At 45.3% G+C, this 23,746-nt stretch overlaps 2 protein-coding genes across 2 annotated transcripts; both read left to right on the top strand.

Moving 5' to 3' along the window:
* The first annotated feature begins 5,899 nt into the window (after positions 1-5,899).
* prkacba (protein kinase, cAMP-dependent, catalytic, beta a) lies at positions 5,900-18,681 on the top strand. The gene is made up of 10 exons (XM_084459179.1): positions 5,900-6,034; positions 10,740-10,801; positions 11,137-11,265; positions 12,874-12,972; positions 13,255-13,337; positions 13,629-13,755; positions 14,359-14,454; positions 15,507-15,629; positions 16,658-16,822; positions 17,454-18,681. The coding sequence occupies exons 1-10, from the start codon at positions 5,992-5,994 to the stop codon at positions 17,577-17,579; spliced, it is 1,053 nt and encodes a 350-aa protein (XP_084315305.1). The 5' UTR covers positions 5,900-5,991; the 3' UTR covers positions 17,580-18,681.
* Positions 18,682-21,426: 2,745 nt separating this feature from the next.
* Positions 21,427-22,875, top strand: samd13 (sterile alpha motif domain containing 13). The gene is made up of 4 exons (XM_084458975.1): positions 21,427-21,539; positions 22,184-22,226; positions 22,348-22,462; positions 22,578-22,875. The coding sequence occupies exons 1-4, from the start codon at positions 21,512-21,514 to the stop codon at positions 22,719-22,721; spliced, it is 330 nt and encodes a 109-aa protein (XP_084315101.1). The 5' UTR covers positions 21,427-21,511; the 3' UTR covers positions 22,722-22,875.
* Positions 22,876-23,746: the final 871 nt, after the last annotated feature.

Here is a 23,746-nt window from a genome sequence, read left to right on the forward strand (position 1 = left end):
CTATAGTCATGAAACTGAAAGACTCTGTCCCTCTACCAGACTCTGTCCCTCTGTCCCTCTACCAGACTGTCCCTCTACCAGACTCTGTCCCTCTACCAGACTGTCCCTCTACCAGACTCTGTCCCTCTACCAGACTCTGTCCCTCTACCAGACTGTCCCTCTACCAGACTCTGTCCCTCTGTCCCTCTACCAGACTCTGTCCCTCTACCAGACTCTGTCCCTCTACCAGACTCTGTCCCTCTACCAGACTCTGTCCCTCTACCAGACTCTGTCCCTCTACCAGACTGTCCCTCTACCAGACTCTGTCCCTCTACCAGACTGTCCCTCTACCAGACTCTGTCCCTCTGTCCCTCTACCAGACTCTGTCCCTCTGTCCCTCTACCAGACTCTGTCCCTCTGTCCCTCTACCAGACTCTGTCCCTCTACCAGACTCTGTCCCTCTGTCCCTCTACCAGACTCTGTCCCTCTACCAGACTCTGTCCCTCTACCAGACTCTGTCCCTCTACCAGACTCCCGCCTCCTCTGTTCAGGTAACAAGCCGCTCATGGCCTGGATTCACCACGCTAACTCACTGTAAGCCATCTGCAAGCTCTTCCTCTGAGGCTAAAATCCAACCGTCTCTGGCTACCCTGACGAAGGCCTTGAGCTGGCCCAAACATGTTGGTCTGAGATATTCACTAGGAACTAGCCGCTTTTAATAAAGGCTTTTTAATCTTTTAAGAGTTGCCTTGGACACCTTTGTCTTTCTGATGCATGGGATCCGTCCCCCAAGTGAGTCCAGTCCTTCATCACTCACTAGTTCCCCTGAGGAACGCTGCTGCCCTCTCCTCCCTCTGTTCTGTCTCTGGCGTCTTCATAACCCTAACCCTGTAGAGAGACCCACAGGTACAGTGGGCCTATAGTCATAACTAGAGGTCGACAGATTAATCGGTTTGGCCGATTAATGGGCGCCGATATGACATTTTGAAACTAGTTACTATCGGCACATAGTATCGGACGTATTTGCGCCACACAACGTACGAAGAGCCACGTGCCTGGAGACCTGTCAAGGTGATGTCATTGTGTGGACTGTGAATGTATATTAATCGGTTATCGGCTTTTTCCCTAATTTCAACTAGGGTATCGGTTATCGGTAAAATCCACTATCGGTCAGCCTCTAGCGATAACCTAATCCACTAAACACATTCCTTCCACTCAACTGTGTCGTATAAATAAACAACCAAGAGTCCTTTCAAAAAACTATTCAAAATGAATGTTCATCCCCTGCATGCCTGACCGGGTAAGAGCCAATCAAAACACACGCCTAGACGATGTATCATAACTATGTTATAGCCATAGGTTGGTCTATTATCTATCTATAGCATACAGCTCTGCTTATAACACACGTGGGGTGGATTATACAGATGAATATGGACTCAAGCTGTTAATCAAAGCCTAAACGCTTAGTCTCTAATCCAGCGATTATTGTCAGATTATAACTGTGTTTCAGCATGTGAGGGTGCAAGAGTCAGACATCTGACGTGAGGAAAGTATAGCCAAGTGAGTCGAGTAACAGTGCATAGACAGACCGTACGACCACAGAATGAATGTCAAATCTACTGATGATAAGGTCTACCCACAATCCCACAGAGTGGGGGTTACTGACAGCTTTCTTTATGTTCAAGTATTGTTTTTCGCATCATATCAAATCTCTTCACCGTGGACTGCAATCGACAGCAAAAGTAAACTAAGTATTAAAATAAGACTTTCCATGCATTTGAAAATGAGTGGCTTCGAACAGATAATAGGCCTAAATGAACAACATGCAATAAAGATGCAGATGAAGCAATATGCATTCAGCAAATCAAAAACGAACTAAATCAAATCAAAAAACACGAGACAAATGAGACTATTCATAGAAGTTGTAAAATCAGAGGAAACGGGGTCACCCAGAGAGCCTGTCCTCCATGATGGTGACCAGGGTCCCGGGGTGGTCCTCTCCAGAGGGGGTTAGGGTTAGATCTCCAGATGGGGTTAGGGTTAGGGTTAGATCTCCAGATGGGGTTAGGGTTAGGGTTAGATCTCCAGAGGGGGTTAGGGTTAGATCTCCAGAGGGGGTTAGGGTTAGGGTTAGATCTCCAGAGGGGGTTAGGGTTAGATCTCCAGATGGGGTTAGGGTTAGGGTTAGATCTCCAGATGGGGTTAGGGTTAGGGTTAGATCTCCAGATGGGGTTAGGGTTAGATCTCCAGAGGGGGTTAGGGTTAGGGTTAGATCTCCAGAGGGGGTTAGGGTTAGATCTCCAGATGGGGTTAGGGTTAGGGTTAGATCTCCAGAGGGGGTTAGGGTTAGATATAGTCGCTGCTGTCCTGCATGTCTGCCATGTCAGTGAACTGCCTACTGCTCTGCAAATGAAAGACTTCAGGGTTTCAATCCCATCTTTAGTCTCCCACATCACACTAGTTAAATTAGCCTACACCTAAAATGTCATGGTTATGTTAGTAACTGAATGAGATGATTACCTAACGTTAGCTGGCATATTAAACAGCATCCTTAGTGACCAGATGGGTTAGGGTTAGCTATCTACCCATCTATCTGTCTATGAACCCTTCTCTAAGATAACTAGCATCAGTTGAGTGAGCACGTCCTGATTCACAGCTACTTGAATTACATTATTACTACTGAGGTTCACAATCTTCATGCCATGCAAAATAAATCTGTATCAGCAAAGCTATTATCACAGCCAGCACATTATCAAGCCATGTTTAGAGGATGAATGGATGTAGCAGCTAGCAGGCTAACATGTCTACCCACCTACCTTCTTCCTCCCAGCAGGGCCAGCTGACCGACCAGATACACGCTTCTGCGTTACACTAACGGGCTTTACTGGGATTACAGAGTTAATGTGAACTTTTTATATAACTAGATAGCTAAAACAACAAAATGAGTATCTGATAACACATTCACTAGCTATCCAGATGGCTAACAGACATTTAAATCTGTACATTTGTCCCTTGTCCGCTGTCAGTGTCAGAGAGTCCACGGACTGAACCATTCCGTTGATAGGGGGGCGTCCGGTGAAATACACAATTCTGCATTAAACATGCCGCATGTACCCCTAGTCATGACGGACTGGTGATTGCACTTTCTATCTAAATTCATGTATTTGTGAGCCTGTAGTAATTCCCAGCAACCAGTGCACATTCGTAAAATCAAAATATAAATATGTTCACCCATTTTCTTCATATATTTGCGGCGTCCGTTGCAAACAGGGAGACATAGCAACGTAAGCACACGCTGTCCATGGTACCAGAGAAGAGGCATGGGTTAGGGTTAGGGTTAGGGTTAGGGTTAGGGTTAGGGTTAGGGTTAGGGTTAGGGTTAGGGTTAGGGCATGGTACCAGAGGAGAGGCATGGGTTAGGGTTAGGGTTAGGGTTAGGGTTAGGGTTAGGGTTAGGGTTAGGGCATGGTACCAGAGAAGAGGCATGGGTTAGGGTTAGGGTTAGGGTTAGGGTAAGGGTTAGGGCATGGTACCAGAGAAGAGGCATGGGTTAGGGTTAGGGTTAGGGCATGATCTCAGCACTCAACTGGGCCATACAAGCCAAGAAAACAACACACATATCGAGTACTGACAGCTGATCAACTGTAAGGTTTGGTTGGTATTTTTTTCATCCTTTATTCTATACTATATTATACTATAATATTTGATTAATCACATATAATATGTCAAATTGTCTGGTTTTTATTTTCTCTGTTTACAGACTGGTTTCCATTGCTACTTGGACTGTCCTGTACAATGTTCAGGTGATGAGATGAGATTAATAGATTGTCATCCATCCACAGTCACACAGAATCTAACTAAAACGCAGTAATCCTCTCTCCCTGTGTTCATATTTGTGTTTACAGAACAGTGCAATGCACCCCGGATAGATCGGTCCTGAACACAAAGTAGGTCTACTTACAAATAAGCCATGTGCTATATGTAGTACATCAAAACGCACACTAGTTGGAGACAGAGGACAAGCAATCCAATCGTAGACTCAAGGGATTTCAGAAATCTCCTTATTTCAACCTCAAGTCAGACTGACAACATTCACTACCCCATGACAACATGTCCCTGAATAACGCCGTATTCCACCTCCAGGTCCCTCAGCTCGTCTGACTTGGGGCTACTGGTTGTCCCGCGATCCAACAAAAACTCAGGGGTAACAGTGCCGATATAGACTATGGAATAGCATCCCCCTCTATATCAGATCTGTCCCTCAGGTCCAGGCTTTAAACATCCTGATGTGGTTTTACATGTCCCTATGTCTATGTGTGATGGTAGTACTCTCGTCTGCGTTGTCTGCGTACTGTTCTCTGGTTCGATTGACACATGTTAAGGGACGGTCCAGGGCGGGTCGCGAACCTGCAACCTTGCTTGCAAGTCGGATGTGCTAACAACTATGCCGAGAGAGCTTTCTATCATGGCCCTCTCTTGGCAAGGTCGTTAGCACATCCTTTATACTACTTTATGTTGATTTTTTTAATCATGATTTACTGCCTGTTCTGATTGGTACAGCACTTTGGTCAACATGTATTGTTTTTAAATGTGCTTTAGAATTTGACTTGACTTAACTTGTCCCTGACTGGGGTGATTTGGCGTGATTGCTTTGTGCCCTCTGTGCGCATTATGCTTGATACATGCTGGGTGTGACAGGTGGAGGGTTTGGTTTACAGCACAATAGATAGTCAAACTCAACTAATGTGCTGCTGCAGAAGAGGCTACAGGTTGCAGGTGACATGTCATCAATCAGGTATCTTGTCTGTCTAATGCTGCTCAATGTTTCAATGTTTTCTCCTCCTAGGAACCCACGCTTTGGGCAACCTAAACAGTTGTAATTAGTATGCGTGTAAAAAATAAATTGCCTATGACTATGACTAAGCCTGTCTAGATTATGACTATGACTAAGCCTGTCTAGATTTCTGCACACCAGCACGAAGTAGCAATTCATCCCATGAATTCCAAGTGCCCTTTGCCATTTTTTCTTCTTTCTTGGTTATGTTGGTTATGTTGAGGCATGACAGCTGATAATCACTATGTGATTTACATAAAACTACAACATTATTGCTCTATCAAAATGTATACATATATACAATGCATAAAATACAATAACAATAACTTAATTGTAAATAGTTAACTTAAAAACTCAAACGCAATATCAATAATAAAAAAAAATTCTATACTGTAGGCCCTATGGGAAGTGGTGTTCACTTCGGACAGTTTCGGAAACCTACGATGATGACATCATTTCCTGTGTGAGCTGAGAGATAAGGCTCACTCGTTTTGAGATAATTTAATGATAATCCGTCGCGTGGCCGAGCAAACCGGCATGACGGGTCTTAATGCTTATTTACCCAATACTCCCCGGGCTTGAGCGAGATATGTGCTCTTCTGACGACATGTTGTGTTGAATTATTAGTTGACCACTGTTGATTAATATACTGACGGGGAAGTGGAACCATGGCTCCTCGGTGAGCATTTGGAGGCGAACGCAAGCACCGCCTGTGTGCACCGCCGGGCGGCCCGGTGTAACAAAACTAAAACCCAAGAGTGTGTTTGTTCTGCTGAGAGGCTGAACGGGGAGAAGACAGGCTGATGAGAGAAGCCTGAATAATGCCTTCATGTTAGTGATATAAAGGGTTTTCACTATTGTATGCATTGTAAATACCGACAAAAGGTAACGTGTTAGTTCTCGAGCACGGGTCCTGTCCTGTAACAGAGACATTGATGTTAGCAGCCAGCTAAGATAGATAAACACAAGCTGAGACCAGCTGGCTGAAGAGGGTTAGGGTTAGCTTGTTGCTAGCTAGGTAGCTGCTAGGGTGCTAGGGTGCTGCTAACGCGGAGGACTCAACATAATCGCCATCATCGCTTTTTAAACTAGATAATCGTATATATATATATTTATAGTTAATCGTATATATATATATAGTATATAATCTTATATATATATCGCCGTGTCTTCCTACGATGGGAAACGCTGCCACGGCCAAGAAGAACGAGCAGGAGAGCGGTGAGTAACTGAGCTGATCTAACCCTAACCCTGCTCTATAATGAGCTAACGAGCTAGCATGATGACCCACGGGCTGGTTGGTTTATCACAGGGGAGCGTTAGGTAGGGTGTCCAGGCTGGCTAGCAGGCTAGCACTCACTAGGACAGGTAGATCACTCATTCATTATGCTTGCATGTGTAGCGATAGCTAGATAGCACCCTGGTAGTGATGTTGATGGGAGATGTATCCCGTCCAACCCAGTTGACTCTCAGCTAGTGTTATATAGTTGGTCCAGTAGCAGACAGGACGGTAATGCTCTGTGGCTGTGAAGGGAAGGTATCTAGATGGGACAGCGAGGCCTGGTAGCAATGCGATTGCCCAGCCAGCTCACCCTAGCCTGTTAGGTTAGCACCTCATAACTGATCACGGTTCATGGGTAGTTGGACAGCTATATGTGATGCAGGGTAGTTCAGCAGGACAGTGACTCTCCAGCTAGATATAGCTTCACAAATGAGAGAGATTGTACCCATTTTATATCAATAATGCTCTTTGTTTTCACCTGTTAGGAGAACTGAGTCAAACAAGGTAGAGATGCGTGATACTGACTGAATGAAACGTTATAAATGTCTAGCAAAGAAGAAGGTGGGTTTATAACACTACGAGAGTCTGAATATTCAACAGCTAGATGTGCATCAGGTTAACTATATCATTTGTGAAAATTACTTTGACAAGTCCTGTACTATTTAACACAAACCCCATGTTATGATCAAGAATTACAACCACTCCTTGTGAAAGATTGCACCTGTTGAACACAGCAGCCAGAGGGCACTGTGGTGTGTTTTGAGCATGGGTGTATTGAGTCCCATATAACTCATGACCAGGTTAATCCACCATGCCGAGGCTGGGTTAGGGTTAGGCTGCTGAGCACTGGTCCTGACCTGCTCTCTGATTGGCAGAGCTCCACACAGACGACCGACCTGTGACATCCAGGGACCTGTGACATCCAGGGACCGGTGGCTGACCAGAGAACCGTGTTTACTATACCTGCTGTGATGAAAATATACCTATGCTGCTGTTCACATAGCTGTGTCATATAAAGGCTATAAACTCATTTGATTTTCCCAAATAGACATAGTAACAGGCTTAACTAGTTGTATTCCTTGTTACAACTAGACCCACTACATTAGTCAAGGCCATTTCTCCACATCTATTTCAAATGAAATGAAACTTTATTTATATAACACATCATACACAGGCAACACAATGCGCTTTACGGAGAGAAAAGGGTGTGTGTGATCCTACCCCTCATTTTCCAGAGGGAAGCAAAAAAGCAGTTGGTCCATTTCAGCCACTATAGGTGAACTGTCAGGCTTTTTCCTGGCTCAGAATGGGTCTTTGGGGAGGGGGTGCGCACAATTGTTTGGGGAAACCTCTGTTTCATGCAGAGTATCCTACCAGCATATAGAGGCCTGTATTCTTAACTATCACGGTTTATCATTATACCGGTTATCGTTACATCCCTATGCAGAGCCACATAAACAACACACATCATCATATGTCCTCAATGCACCATAGGTTAAACACAACATTACACTCATGCAGCATCATGTAGGTCCTCATCGACCAATCCAGGCCAGTCCCTAAACGGCACACTTAACAGACACTCTTAATATACACATAATGCACCATATAGACAATGGATTCACTACAGGCAAACTAATCAGTATAGGGTATAATCCACAGGACCTGGTTATGAGGGAGAGGCACTAGGGAGGAGAGAGGCAGACATGGTTAGTAGCATGCAGAGCCACATTAAACAAGGCACATCTTAATAAACACACAATGCACCATAGGATATATACACAGCATCATACTCATGCAAAAATCAGTCAAAACAGAAGACCAGGAAACAGGCAATTTGTTGGTTTGATTCAGAAACTCTTAAACTGCATTGTTAAGGGATTACCACTAGAGAGCAATATCACCTTAAGAAATAGATTTGTTCTAATAGTACCTACCTACAGTACAGTAGTAGTAGCAATGTGCTGAGCTCAGAGATTTAACTCAATATCAGTAGATTGACTGTGTGTTTCATGACCTTTAGGAAATATTAATTTGCATCCTCCTGGAAACATATTTGAGAGGTAGGAGGAGGTAGGCCAGGTTCCTGGGTGAGCCGGACGTAGAGGCCAGCCAAACACACCTTCAGTACTTTGCCGCTGTGCAGTACTGCAACAGGAAGCCTAAACCAGTTCAGTATGCGGTTAGCCAAGCATCATAGTTAGCTTCGCTTGCAAACAGGAAGTGCGTGTCACTCCGTATGGCCTCCAGACAGAAACGGCTTTGGCTAGGTTACCTTGTAGTAGCTGTGAACTCGGTGGATTACCTCCTTAAAAGTCACATTGAAATGGCCTCGGGAAAGGACCATTCTTTCCTGAAACTGGACGACCTGGCCAGCCGATTATTCAACAGATACCGCAAGGGCCCCCAGGAGCAGAAAGGACAGGAGAGTGAAGGGCCTCGCGTATCAGAGTTCACCATCATGTGGGATAAGTTGAGTAAGTGCACTAAAGTTCTAGCTGTTACACGACTCAAGCCGGGGGTAGGCATATCTTTAGGGGTGACTTGCTTGTTATTGTTGTTTTTTAAACCTATCATTGCCCCCTCTGGCAGCCTTATTGTTTTAGTTCAGTCAGCTCTGGCAGCCTTATTGTTTTAGTTCAGTCACCTCTGGCAGCCTTATTGTTTTAGTTCAGTCACCGCCCCCCGAGTCGAGCTGCAGAAATCCCCCCGCTGCAGCTGAAGGGTATTAGAAGAGTCTCATTTTCAATAGAAGCCAAGTGGTTGTGTGTTGATGTTGCCCAAGAGAAACCGCTCCTACTCTCTTACATTCTGCTGTCAGGACTACATGCAGCTCTGCCTCCACTTTCACTTCTCATTTTCTTCCACGCGTTAAGGGTGATTTGAGATTGAGATATTGTAGCTTTGCAGGCGCTCAGCTAAAAGGAAGTCACTGAGTCTGTCTGACTACTGCCTTAGAGAAGTTTACCCTTCAAGACTTTTTGTGGAAGGTTTACCATTAAAACGTTTTGAGCAAATTCAGTCGGTATTGTGACCATATTCCAAGGAGACCCAGGACTAGTTGAATCATCATTATACCCCAACATTGAGAGGCAATTTTTGCTTTGCAATGTGAAATGTGTGGCTTGGCCTTCATGTTTGGTGCTGCACACCCCTATAACAGCCCTTATAACAGCCCTTATAACAGCCCTTATAACAAGGCTTTCTGTGATGCTCTGAAGCTGCCTCATCTGAATCTCACTCTGAGTCCTGTTATGTTCTGTGTGGCCCTTATGGAGGTGTTGTTCTATTCAGGGTTAGGGTTAGGGTCAGGGTTAGGGTTAGGGTAGGGGAAGACTCACGTCTTTGTGAGTCACTGTTTCAGCCATACCATACAACACTATAGTAGTGGGCCATCAATGTATAGCAGGAGGGTGGATTGTTAGAATTGATATTGACTGTTAACGTCCTACAGACAGGGTATTATAGGCCTGATTTAGACTGAAATCCGTTCAGTTCACCTCCTTGCTATGCTTGTTACAGTAGACAGGCCCACCATAAACAACTCATTTGCCCATAAGGTCTGTCTTGGCTCTTGAAATGTACCAGTCCAGTGTGAAGTGTGTTACCTTGTCACTGGGCAGGCGTGTTACCTTGTCACTGGGCAGGCTTGTTACCTTGTCACTGGGCAGGCTTGTTGTCTGTCCTGCTTTGTCTTCTTCAGTGTTATTTTGTTGTGTTACTTCTAATCCACTTGCCTTCCTAACGTTGTTGTTTTAGCAACACATAAACCTGTCTTCCTTCTCTTTCTCCTCTTCATCATTTCCATCCATGTGGGTGAATGTTCCTGCAAATCCTTGGTGAACTATAGAGACTTTTGGTATGCTCATTCTTCCATACGCTGTCCTAAGTCACAGAGAGAGCAGATTCAACATGAGCTATCGCAAACGGTCACCAAATTGACCTGCCGTACATCCTGGCTCTGCTGGAACGTAGAACAGACCATAGCACATGATCAGCACTCCTTAGTGTCTATTCACTAAGGAGCCTAGATATCCACCTAGCCTGTACAGCGCTGAGCACTGAGTGACCAGGCCACTGTGCTAGTTAACATAAACACAGTTTACATAAGCACTACTGCAGGTGTGCAGAACATCAGGATGGGCGATAGTGTTGTTGACATTCCTCCGTGTGACTATGGACGCCTCATGTCTGCTGTGATTTCCACATGGCACTTTGTTCCTTTCTAATGCCTGCACTGTAGTTAAGTTTGCCGTGCCCGTTGAACTCTTTCCCCGTTTTCAATGCCTTTTCCCTTCTCAGAATAGCCTTAGTAGTACCTCAGGAAGAGATGCACAACAGTCTCTTTCCAATTGACCCGTGTTTAAAGCAGCTGGGAGCTCTTGGCATCTCTTCTTGCTAGTTGCCTGCCTAGTAGGTGTTTGCTTTGGGTTTCATAGCAAATAAAGGAGATGATTTCTTTTTTTGCGGCAAAGTTACAGTACTGTTCTTCAGTGCTTGACTTGAGCCTTCCTATGGGTTTATTTGGTTAGCATAGTGATCCCCAGCCCCACCCCTCAATGTGTTGACTGTGTTTTCTACCCGGCGACCCAGCCTGACTTGTTTAAATGCATGGTAATTGTCCACCTTTGTGTCTCTTTGCAGTGAAAGAGTTCTTAGCCAAAGCCAAAGAAGATTTTTTAAGAAAATGGGAGTGTCCACCACAGGTATGATCCTGAGCATAGTTTATTCTTAGTAGTATTGTGTAAAAAGGGGTTGTTTCATATCCTCGATGCAGATGTTTTTGAATGTAAATTATAAAAGGCCACTTCCGTTTTCATGATGTAGGCTATAGTCGCTGATCATGTAGATTCATGGTGGGAGTTTGTGCACTTGCACACTGAAACGTTTTGTTTACATCTGTAAGCAGCACCAATGTGTTTTTCAGTAGCTTGAACACTACCACCACTGATGCTAATGTTGCTCATGAGCTGGAGAACCCCAGCTGTACAGCGTTGAGTGTGTGCGGTTGCGTTTCCCTGATGAGGACGTGTTTCCTCAGAGCACCACGGGCCTGGACGACTTCGACAGGCTGAAGACGCTGGGCACCGGCTCCTTCGGGAGAGTCATGCTGGTGAAGCATAAAGGAACAGAACAGTTCTATGCCATGAAGATCCTGGACAAACAGAAAGTAGGTATTGTTCTCTGGTCTGCTTTGATTGGTTCTACAATATTTTTTTTTTTTAAAAGACACCCATTTATCCGTAATTTCCAAAATGGCCGGCTGTACGTAGCCTTGTGCTGTAACTGTCATTTTAGGCTGCATTTCCACCAGTTGAAAAGGAAATGGAAGGTTTTTTTGGGGGGTTTTTTTGCTCTTGAGTGCTGAACCACGTGGTCTGGTGAAACCTCAAGGACGTTGCACACAACATTTCTGAAGCCTCACCAAAGTGAAACTTTAAAGTGAAGGCACTGTAGATGTGCGGATGTAACGTACCTGTCCACATTCTGGCCTTGACTTACCTGCTTTCAAATCAAATAAATGAACAAATACCAGAGTAGCTAGTTTGTCGTGTTCCTCTCCCTGCCCACCTCCCTGCCCCTGCCCCCTCCCTGCCCCCTCCCTGCCCCTGCCCCCTCCCTGCCCCCTCCCTGCCCACCTCCCTGCCCCCTGCCCCCTCCCTGCCCACCTCCCTGCCCCTGCCCCCTCCCTGCCCACCTCCCTGCCCCCTCCCTTCCCACCTCCCTGCCCCCTGCCCCCTCCCTGCCCCCTCCCTGCCCACCTCCCTGCCCCCTGCCCCCTCCCTGCCCACCTCCCTGCCCCCTCCCTGCCCACCTCCCTGCCCCTGCCCCCTCCCTGCCCACCTCCCTGCCCCTGCCCCCTCCCTGCCCACCTCCCTGCCCCTGCCCCCTCCCTGCCCCCTCCCTGCCCACCTCCCTGCCCCTGCCCCCTCCCTGCCCACCTCCCTGCCCCTGCCCCCTCCCTGCCCACCTCCCTGCCCCCTGCCCCCTCCCTGCCCACCTCCCTGCCCCTGCCCCCTCCCTGCCCCTGCCCCCTCCCTTCCCACCTCCCTGCCCCCTCCCTGCCCCCTCCCTTCCCACCTCCCTGCCCCCTGCCCCCTCCCTTCCCACCTCCCTGCCCCCTGCCCCCTCCCTGCCCACCTCCCTGCCCCCTGCCCCCTCCCTGCCCACCTCCCTGCCCCTGCCCCCTCCCTGCCCCTGCCCCCTCCCTGCCCCCTCCCTTCCCACCTCCCTGCCCCCTGCCCCCTCCCTGCCCACCTCCCTGCCCCTGCCCCCTCCCTGCCCACCTCCCTGCCCCCTGCCCCCTCCCTGCCCACCTCCCTGCCCCTGCCCCCTCCCTGCCCCTGCCCCCTCCCTGCCCCCTCCCTGCCCCTGCCCCCTCCCTGCCCACCTCCCTGCCCCCTGCCCCCTCCCTGCCCACCTCCCTGCCCCCTCCCTGCCCCTGCCCCCTCCCTGCCCCCTCCCTGCCCCTGCCCCCTCCCTGCCCACCTCCCTGCCCCTGCCCCTTCCCTGCCCCCTCCCTGCCCCTGCCCCCTCCCTGCCCCCTCCCTGCCCCTGCCCCCTCCCTGCCCACCTCCCTGCCCACCTCCCTGCCCACCTCCCTGCCCCCTCCCTGCCCACCTCCCTGCCCCTGCTCCCTCCCTGCCCACCTCCCTGCCCCTGCCCCCTCCCTGCCCACCCCTTTGGTTGTGAATATCCCTTACATCAGCTTGTCAGTTTGTTCCCGTGATCACCATAGAGTACATAGGTGTTCTGAGTCCGGTGTTGTGAACAACAGGTGGTGAAGCTGAAGCAGATCGAGCACACGCTAAACGAGAAGAGAATACTGCAGGCGGTGTCCTTCCCCTTCCTCGTCAGACTGGAGTACGCCTTCAAGGTCTGATCTGCTCACATGGCCTACAGCCTACTAACGGATACCTCTCTGCATGATCTCCATATCCATTTGTACTCTTAAACACCTTTTCTAGTTTTAGTTCGCTTTGCTTTCAGCACTAGATTATGCTCTTAGTCACTTGTTTTAGAAAGGAGATGCACTTGTGAGTTCTGGCAAGTAGTAGGACATTTGCTTTTCCTACGTTACATGCAATTATTCTAAGTCACTTTGGATCAGTGTCATCTAAATGACTAATGTAATGTAATGCTTTGTCTGTTATTCCAGGACAACTCCAACCTCTACATGGTGATGGAATATGTCCCAGGTGGAGAGATGTTCTCGCACCTCAGACGCATCGGAAGGTTCAGGTAACAACGTAGTGGAACAGATCTCACACACACACACACACACACACACACACACACACACACACACACACACACACACACACACACACACACACACACACACACACACACACACACACACACACACACACACACACACACACACACACACACACACACACACACACACACACACACACACACACACACACACACACACACACACACAAGCTGTGTATAAATGTATATCACCCACGGCTATGGCTTTTGTCTTTTTTGCCTTCATGACCTTTTCCTCCATCTCTACCCCAGTGAAAACCACGCACGATTTTATGCAGCTCAGATAGTACTCACGTTTGAGTACCTCCACTCGCTAGACCTCATCTACAGAGACCTGAAGCCTGAGAATCTCCTCATCGATCAACATGGGTACATCCAGGTACGATAGACAGATGTTAAACTCATCGATCAACATGGGTACATCCAGGTACGATAGACAGATCAACATGGGTACATCCAGGTACGATAGACAGATCAACATGGGTACATCCAGGTACGATATTGACAGATGTTAAACTGAAAAGATGCTTGTAGGACTGTGTCACCTGCCAGTTCCCCCTTGAGGTTTGACCAACTAATGGTTAGTTGTCCCATTGTTATTATATCAAATTGAAACCTTCATTTGTTCAGGGAAGACAGTTGAGAGCAAGCTCTCTTTTGCTATGCCACTGGCTGTGAACCAGGACTTGTGGTCGTTGTATTTGATCGTGGTGCGGGTTGGAACGCATACGCGCTCGACGAAGCTGATGTGTAATAAATGTCTGTGTACTCTTCCTGGTTGCTACCAGCTTCAGTGCCTGCCAAGTGAACGTAGGCCTGATCATGGCCAGCCTATTCCAGCCATGCACGTGATCTCTCCTTGGCTCTATTGGTCCACCTTTGCAATATGCAAATCTACCTTATGCTAATCATTTAGGAACAATATTAACTGTCTTGCTGTACACTGGTCTGAATGATTCCCCTTTTGTCTCCTCTGTTTCAGGTCACAGACTTTGGTTTTGCCAAAAGAGTAAAAGGCAGGACCTGGACATTGTGTGGAACTCCAGAATACCTGGCTCCCGAGATCATCCTCAGCAAGGTGCGCCCTTCTGGACAAATGTGTATTTCTTATCATCTCAGAACCTACATACTTCATCTTGAAATTGATAGGCTCGTACGCATAGTTAAAAGCAAGTATATTGCAGGCTTTAGCAGATGGGGCTACCTACCTGGTTCAACAACGTGACTGTGGCACAGAACCGTAGACTATGGAGCACCTCCTTCCATGTCCTCTGCTAGGTGGATCCTGCAGAGAAAAAGAGCACAACAAGTTGTTCACCACTGGCTACACGTTGTATCATTGGAAGTAGCTGCTTTGTATATGGACTCGGAAAGAAGACTTAGATAATGAGACAATCAAGAGTTTGTACAATCCTCATCAGTTTGGGCACATCCCAGGTTTGTGAACCCCATCCACAGGGAGCCCAATCCTTTACCCTAACCCTAACCCTACCAACCCAGCAGTACACGGCCCGGGCGCACTCCAACTCACTGAAACTATCAAGTCGGACTTCGCTCCGCCACTAACTTTACCTGCTGAGACAAAATGATGATAACAAATACCCTTGACTGTAAAACAAGCGTTTTCTTTTCTCCAAGTTATGTATTTTTCATACTGGATGAAATGTCTGCTATGTTAAAATGGAAGACATTCTATGGCGTTAGATGGATAAAAATAATTTCAAAGATGGTGGAATATATTCTGGTAAATAATAATCTTGCCTTCAAAATGTATGGTTCTTAAACTGGATACTTTTACTCTTAAGTGCATTTATCTTATGACTTTTACTTTTGACACATGTACATTTAATATCAGGTACTTTAAGACGTTTACTCAAAAGATTGTCTGAGTGAAAAGTGCTTTATAAATCAAATATTTGTTTTAATATATAGATTTTTAAGTAGTATTCGAATGGTGACTTGATGAATCATTTTCCAGTAAGCAGGACTTTTGGGTGCTTTTCACACCCCTGCGTGTAGATGTCCAATACGGGAAGGGTTAGATGTCTAATACGTTGGCGGCCAGCGTTCTACAAAGAAATACTTGTGTTTATATTTGAGCATTGAGAGTTTGTTTGTGTTCTTCTGCAGGGCTACAACAAAGCTGTGGACTGGTGGGCCCTGGGGGTGCTGATCTACGAGATGGCCGCTGGATACCCTCCCTTCTTCGCTGACCAGCCCATCCAGATCTATGAGAAGATTGTGTCCGGCAAGGTGCGCAGAAATGGGAAATTGTTGGGTTGAAACAGGACTCATCCAGTAGGCATGTTTACATGGAGCCTTATAATCTGATTATAATAGGTTTAAAAACCCAAACCAAATAAAAATGCTTCATATAAACACCTCAATCCGAATAAAATAAATCGGTTGTGGAGGGGTAGTGTAAACCTTTTCATAATCGATTAAGTATCATGTGAACAATGAAACGGATTACTCTCTGGCTGCGATCTTCCTGTGCATGCTCTGTGTCAAAGGGCACTTACGTCTATGGAGGGTTAATTACTCATGCTCTGTGTCAAAGGGCACATACGTCTATGGAGGGTTCATTACTTCCAAGCAGAACTGGACCACAGCGGAGTGTTGGTTTTTAATCCAAACGCAGAACTGAACATTATTGGACGCCTAGACGACAGGAAAGTAAGGAATGACAACTTATTTAAACAAGTTCACAAAACGTTCAGTAGGAGAGTCCGTTGTTATCAAGCTGTTGCTTCATTAAGAGAAGCACAATAACAGAGGATAGATTTCCATCAGCAAAGCTTCCGTAACCATAGTCCTGCCTGCCTGCGCATGTCTCACAGCTGTTCTGATTACATGAGCACATATAAACACCACGACGCATGAGATCACCTCCCATGTAAACAGTTCCCCCGGAATTAAATCAGATTGAAAAAAAGTAAACTCCATGGATCCACGAATTAAAACAAACGTGACACAGAGCCGCGCAAGCACAGCCCACCATTTACCTCCATTCATTTTTGGGACTTTGGAGCAAAAAATCAGGAGCGAAAAAATATATTTCACCAACATAACGGATTGAAACGGCCATATCTCGATATGGGAAGAGACACAGTGTTTGGACTGGCATAAAGCTCTCGACCTAACAAATGCAGCGATACCAATAAAACATGTCCTGCACATGTGCGCCCACTCAAAGCCAGAAATGCATTAATGGGTAAAGTTCTGTGCTCAGAGCACCATTTCTAGTTTTTCCTGGAATCCACACGTTTCCTGTCTTCTAGGTACGATTCCCCTCCCACTTCAGCTCTGACCTGAAGGACCTTCTGAGGAACCTGCTCCAGGTGGACTTGACCAAGCGATTCGGCAACCTGAAGAATGGGGTTAACGACATTAAGAACCACAAGTGGTTTGCTACAACAGACTGGATCGCAATCTACGAGAGGAAGGTAGGCAACGGGCATCGATCAGAAAATACTCTCTTGAAGTACTCAACTTAAAGCTGCAGTATGTAACTTCTCCGCTATGAGTCTGCTACAAGCTAGCTACACTCTAGCAACAAGGGAACATAATGTCTGCCAAGTAAAATTCATTCACTTAATTTTCACGGTTTGTGGGTTTGATACCCATGACTGGGTCTCAGCACACGCGTACGCTTTCAACCAGGCAGGATTTTTTTTGGTCATGTCCTGGTTAGGGTTGCAAAATTCTGGAAATATTCACAAACTTCCAAAAATTCCCAATGGGAATGAAAATTGAATGAATATTCCTGAAATTTTGCAACCTTGGTCCTGGTATCGACCCGACATCAGATAATTGACATTACATGCATTATATGTGTTGTTTTCTATTCAAATTATAATATTGATTTTTGGACGATTTTTAAGAGAGAAATGTCATCATTTCCGTTTCAGTTTCATCATTTCTGACAGCAAAATCCTACACACTGCAACTTTAGTAGAGTAGTAAAGTAGTCTTTCTAATTATTTACTGTAGAGTGAAGCAAAGCCATGTCCCTACACAGAAACTGTTGATGTAATTGCATAGCATTCTCTTACACTTATCACTTGAAACACTCAGGTGGAGGCGCCCTTCATACCAAAGTGCAGAGGACCGGGAGACACAAGCAACTTTGATGACTATGAAGAGGAGGATGTCCGCGTCTCAGACACAGAAAAGTGTGCAAAAGAGTTTAGTGAATTCTAGTGAGTGGCTAGGGGGTTCCATCAGGGCTCACACACACACATGTTTTTTTTTCTTGTCACTCTTGTCAGGGTGAGGGTGGAGTTGAGACCATCATGTGTTCAAACAGTTGCCTAGTTCGTTCATTCCACCAGGGTGAATGAGGTCCTTCTTCCCATGATGCTCCTGGCGCGTGCAGTAAGCACTAATGTATACACACGCACATTATGCAGACACCCCTTGTGCTGCAACACAAAAATACTAGACCACATTCTTATCTTTTGTGTTCCTTCCTTCCTTCCTTTCTTTTTTTATTAATATATTTTTTACATTTGTCGGTAAAAAAAGTCCCCTCCCTCCTGCCCTCCATTTTGAACCACATGATTATTTGCAAAGCAAGATGAAAATAAATGATATGCCTATTTTACAGTGGCATAAAGAGTGATTGATTGTACTAGGCGGTATTGCACATTTTTGTGATTGAAATCGGGAAAAAGTTTTTTTTTGTTTTTGTTTTTGTTTGTTCCCATCTCTTGCAGCGACTCTGCCAGTTATCGTCTGTTACATGCCTGAGTGTGTTTTAGTTGGAAATTCAAGTTTATTGGCCCAGTCTATAATCCTAAACATTTTGCTGTCCTTAGGAAGTAGACGTTGTCTTTGTGCATATAGAAATATACATATATCAAGCAAAATACGATTTTAAAACACATTGTGTTTTTAGAGCATGACCAAAATTGTACAAAGAAATGAAAGTCAGAGAAGGAGAGTTTAATAATACTGAAATGGACCTCTTGAGTTTTCAGTGTTTATTATCCCATGGGCATTCAGCCCTCAACGAGGGGTACCACAACGTGGCATACCTAATTACAAAGCATCAACATGTCAACGCTGTATTAGTTTATCACTTGTAGCACTGTTTTTCTTGTCATGTCAAAGGGCATTTCTTTTTACCTCAGAATAGGTATGGTATTCATGACAGTTGAGACAAATATATTTTCAGGTACAAAGAAGGTTCAACCCAGAAGGAAACATGGGCTTTAACTGTATTGCTGTTAAGAATAGGTCATCTAAAAAATATGTATTTAGAATATTTAAGATTTGACAGTCCAGTTGCTGTCAGTTTCCATGGAGGGTACGTAGTTGTGGTTGTGAAGCAGTGTGGAGGGTGTGAAGCAGTGCGGAGGGTGTGAAGCAGTGTGGAGGGTATGAAGCAGTGTGGAGGGTGTGAAGCAGTGTGGAGGGTGTGAAGCAGTGTGGAGGGTACGTAGTTGTGGTTGTGAAGCAGTGTGGAGGGTGTGAAGCAGTGCGGAGGGTGTGAAGCAGTGTGGAGGGTGTGAAGCAGTGTGGAGGGTGTGAAGCAGTGTGGAGGGTATTAAGCAGTGTGGAGGGTAGGTAGTTGTGGCTACATGGACAGGCTCTGTCCTTTTATGGTCGTCTCACACCTTTATTTTATAGGAGTTATTTATCTCACTGCCCAGAAGGCGTGTTGTAACGGCCATATTCCTGTGTTCCTCCTGCATGCTTGTCTCCATGTGTCCCCCCATACAGGAACAACAGTTCACTTGCAACTGGCTTGTATGGATATTGACCATGCTTGAGTTCTAAGTAGTATTCTCACAAACGAAAACAAGATTTCACTTGCTGAGTTTTTGAGAGCTTCAGCACATTTCTGAAATCTTTCAGCCTTTATTCAGCTAATTTCACAAGGCACAATCATTTATTTTTTTAATTTATACTTATACTTCTTAGAGATGTCTAATGTACCTTTTAAATGTTTAAACCTGCATAGTTCCTGATATGTTTGAAGGTTATCAGATTTATTTACAGCATAGTGTTAAAACAAAGATATTGAAGGATATTTATTTATAAAACTTGTATTTTGCCCAAACAGAAATAAACCAGGCATATTTACCACAAAGTCAATAGCCTCCTATGTCTTACCATCTTAGGGCCAGTTCTTCATAGCATTTGATATCAATCAAAAGGATCTTGTGCGTTAAAGGTGCAGTAGGCGGTTTGTGATTAACTGTTATATTTTGGAAAATTGGGTGGGTGGGTTGACAGGCAGGTAAGACACTCAGTCATTTCAAGTTGGAAACTCAATGATTGGACACACTTATCACAGTCCTGCAAATTCCACAGATTACCAACTTATTTCATTTTAGTCTGAGCACTTTATTTATTGATTGCTGTCGGGATGAATTGCAAAAACTATAACAAAAAGTGCTTCTGAGACAAACCGCCTACTGCACCTTTAAATGTTCCTCCCTTTAGACTTGAATGATGGGCTAGCAGAAGTCAGACTTCTACAATACCAAATCATGCCAAAACAATGTGGTTAAAACATTTGATCCCATGATATGTGATTGAATAATGTCTCTAAAATATGGATAAGAATTGGGGGGTAGCTTAATGGAGGAACTGGGATGAGATGACCAAAGATAATTTTGATCCAGATGAAATGTTCTAGAAAAACTTGCCCCTTGGTAGTAAGTATATGTTTATTCAAACTCTGCAGTGTGTTTTCAAAATGTGAGGTCAATTTTACACAGTTACAGTATGTTTGATAATCCCCCAATATATGTGTGTATTGTTTGTTGACAATTTATTTGATGTAAATTATGGCACGTTTTCCCTGAGCCACCCAACACTCCCTGCAGATGGAAGTCATTTCGATTTATAACTTCTTTATAGTCACACACATACAAGTATGGGCCATAATATTAAATATCTATGTATTTAGTTTGTTGGATATTTTGCACAATGTCATTTAGAAGGCTGACACTTTTTCCCAACCATATTTACTTGTATTTGCAAGGGAAGTATAACATACTTTGCTGTAGCAGATTTTATGTAACAAAGGATATATGTCACTGTAATAAATTAAATTCTTTGTATTAAAATATTAGAATCTTTTTGTATTTAATTTGACTGGAGATATGTTTGCTTGCTGTATTCAAGAAATGAGGAAAGACTTAATTGACTAATATTGGCTACTTCCCAAAAACATGTTTGTACTAGATCTCCGTTCTCACCACCAGGTAAGTGTGTTTGTGTGTGAGGGACGGAGAGAAGCACATTGCGTGGATTATGAAGCTTCTAGTTTCATACATAACTGAACAGGTGAAAAGCCTCCTGCAATTTGTTTATCACAGATCAACGCGACTCCCACAAGAAGAACTACAAATCCCACAATGCAAGCGGTGCATGTGGGTTGAGGAAGCTTAACTCGGCTGATGTTAGACCATTATGTGGCTGGCTTTATTACACGAAAAATGACAGTATTTTCGCTTATTGCGTAAGTTGTAAAATTATCCGTATGTAGCAAAGTGTGTCTCGGATCTGTGTGTGTAGAACTGGCTCCAGATCTGGACTAAAGAAGGTAGGACTGAATAAGAAGGTAGGACTGGAGGACTGAAAGGGTTATAGCTCGATGGCTTGGGAGGGGGGGGAGACATGACAAAAACCACACAAACAAGTCTTATTTCATGATGGGAGTCATTTCTGGAGACATCACATGCTGAATTGCTCACCTCGTTAGCTATTACCATTGTTTTTATGTTTTGCTTGATATCACTGTGAGTGATGCACAGTTTGCATGCTATCTTATCGTAGCTGTCAGATGTAGTTTTTCTCAGTGAGAGCTGCTAGCTACTCTCACATTAGCTGCTCTTCACGTCTTAGCAGTTGATTTCAGATGATTTTGCTGCAAAATGTACAAAGATTGCATTTCTATTTTGATATTCACTTTCTGAGAGAATATTTTATTTGTTAACACATAACTTATTAATTGCCCTGGGTCCTGGGTCTGGATGTGGATGGAGAAGAATCCTGAATGTTTAATATGTTGTCCCTTGCAGGAGAGGAGGACTGATGCCTGAACCTGAACCCACGGGGAAGCACTGGTCTTGGTGGAAACGTCATCACATTAGATTTTGAAACAGAGAAAACATCTAATGAAAATTCACTGCAATCTTACAGACAGTAAGTACTCTGATTCCACCGTCTCAGCTTGATGCAGCTGCCATCAGGTTTCCAGCCATCTGCACAAAGGACAGTGCCTAATAAGGGCTTTTTCTCTTCTGCCATTTAAGGACGTCGTTGCATGTAGTCTAGATTTAGCTGCAGTGCAATACCACTTAACACAGCATGGTTTGTATTGATGCATGGCTCCATTTTCCCTCTACAATCACTAACCAAATTGTGATGGCAGCCGATGGAACGGTATTGATTCAGAGTGAATTTTGTTCAAACGAGATGTTAGTGGCGAGGAGGGCTTTGTTCTGATTGAGGAAGAATTTGTGTCAGGAACCAGAGAGATTTCCCAGCTTCCCCGGGCCTCACCCCCAGCTCCCCCGGGCCTCACCCCCAGCTTCCCCGGGCCTCACCCCCAGCTCCCCCGGGCCTCACCCCCAGCTCCCCCGGGCCTCACCCCCAGCTCCCCCGGGCCTCACCCCCGGGCCTCACCCCCAGCTCCCCCGGGCCTCACCCCCAGCTCCTAGCCTAGCCTAACTGGATAGACAGAGTAAACAACCGTGCACTGTTTAAATAGTCTGGTCAAATGAAAAGGCTACAAGTATCACTGTTTTGAAATTGAAGACGTTCCTTTCTCATATGTCATTTTGCAGGCGGCATGGATGACAAGGCAAATGGCTCAGTTGACACCAAAAGGTAATTTATTAAACCTGTAGAATAGATATCTTAAGCAGCATGAGCATTAATAGACAATGTGGTAGCCTGTACCCACGTGGTGCATGTCCCTAATTGAAGGTAATGTGTGATGACCTTGCAGTCCCGTGGAGAACGGCCAGACCTTGCCTGACCCCGCCCACTGGGCCGTGGCCGACGTCGTCAACTATTTCAAAGCCACAGGATTTGAAGAGCAAGCGACAGCCTTTCAGGACCAGGTACCACTCAGGAGCCCAGCGGAGAACCGCTCACTCCGCACGGTGGCGCTCTGACTGGAAACGCGTTTTTTTTTAATGAACAGAATTCAAAATCAATGTCCCCGTGTCTTAACAGGAGATCGATGGGAAGTCCCTGCTGTTGATGACGCGTAACGACGTGCTGACAGGCCTGTCCATCAAGCTGGGCCCGGCGCTGAAGATCTACGAGTACCACGTGAAGCCGCTGCAGACGCAGCACCTGAAGAGCAACGCGTCATAGCGCCGCCGCCACACCTGCCCCGACAACGACAATCAAGCCAGGAGGCGCAGGAGCAACACAGGGTCGCCACCACGGGAACCAGCATGGAGACCTGGAACCAGACCGCCCGGCCGCGCCCGCGCTGTGGACAGAGGCAGGAAGTGGGTGCTGTGTGTGGACCGTCCCCCCAACTGTTTACCTTTTTCAGGCCACTCCTCTCTCTTTTCTGCTGTGTGAAAATCCTCTACCCTGTTTTATTAAGAGCGCGGGAGCCGGGCTGAACCAGGGTGTTTGTGTGTGTGAAATGTGTCGACAAAACTGGGTGAAAATACTTCATACAAAAAAAAAGAAAAAACTAAAACATCATGTTCGGTAGTTTAAAATTGTGTTCTCTAATCACGTGAAAACTTTAATATATAAAGACAAGAGAAACCTCTACGGATCCCAGTTCTCCATATATACCATACCGTACATGAATACTGTACTATCAGTTTTGTACAGTATGTCATGTAATGCACAGTGAGTACTGAAAAATTCTGAGAGCCAAAATGATGATTTCCAAGTGAGAACATTTCTCTTTCCCCCCAGACGTACTGTACGGTATCTGAATGATCAAAAGTAAGATATTATTTATGTGTTAAAACAAAGATTATTTAACATTACGTTCTTGTCTGTGGTGCTTTCCGAAATTGTCTATAAGACAAGTGTAAGTGTATGACCGCTACATATCTGATACTGGGATTTGAAAATCAGAATCGTACATTGACTTGCAATAAATGGTGCTTTTTACTCACCAAAGACCCAATGATGGATCTGGATTTAGGCCATCTGATATCAGTCCGTTAGCTCAACCCCTTATGATCCAGTTGACATTTTATTAGTTGTAAGTATTTTCCATACAACTGTCTCACCCTAAATGAATGCACTGATTCTCTTGGTTGATGTGAATAAAATGCTTTTTGCCAAATGACTGAAATGTAAATGCAAGCATGATTTCTCAGATGTGTCTTTTACATGGTGCTATTAAAGACACAGCACACTTATTT

Source organism: Borostomias antarcticus (genome assembly GCF_949987555.1).
Source record: "Borostomias antarcticus genome assembly, chromosome: 26".
In the NCBI taxonomy this organism is placed as follows: Eukaryota; Metazoa; Chordata; class Actinopteri; order Stomiiformes; family Stomiidae; genus Borostomias; species Borostomias antarcticus.

Excerpts from the sequence above, each read along its gene's own strand:
- prkacba (XM_084459179.1), top strand. The coding sequence starts at position 5,992 with ATGGGAAACGCTGCCACGGCCAAGAAGAACGAGCAGGAGAGCG. Across the intron at positions 6,035-10,739 it reads GAAGAACGAGCAGGAGAGCG|TGAAAGAGTTCTTAGCCAAA; the intron begins GTGAGTAACTGA and ends GTCTCTTTGCAG. Across the intron at positions 12,973-13,254 it reads GACTGGAGTACGCCTTCAAG|GACAACTCCAACCTCTACAT; the intron begins GTCTGATCTGCT and ends CTGTTATTCCAG.
- samd13 (XM_084458975.1), top strand. The coding sequence starts at position 21,512 with ATGAAAATTCACTGCAATCTTACAGACA. Across the intron at positions 21,540-22,183 it reads TCACTGCAATCTTACAGACA|GCGGCATGGATGACAAGGCA; the intron begins GTAAGTACTCTG and ends GTCATTTTGCAG. Across the intron at positions 22,463-22,577 it reads CGACAGCCTTTCAGGACCAG|GAGATCGATGGGAAGTCCCT; the intron begins GTACCACTCAGG and ends GTGTCTTAACAG.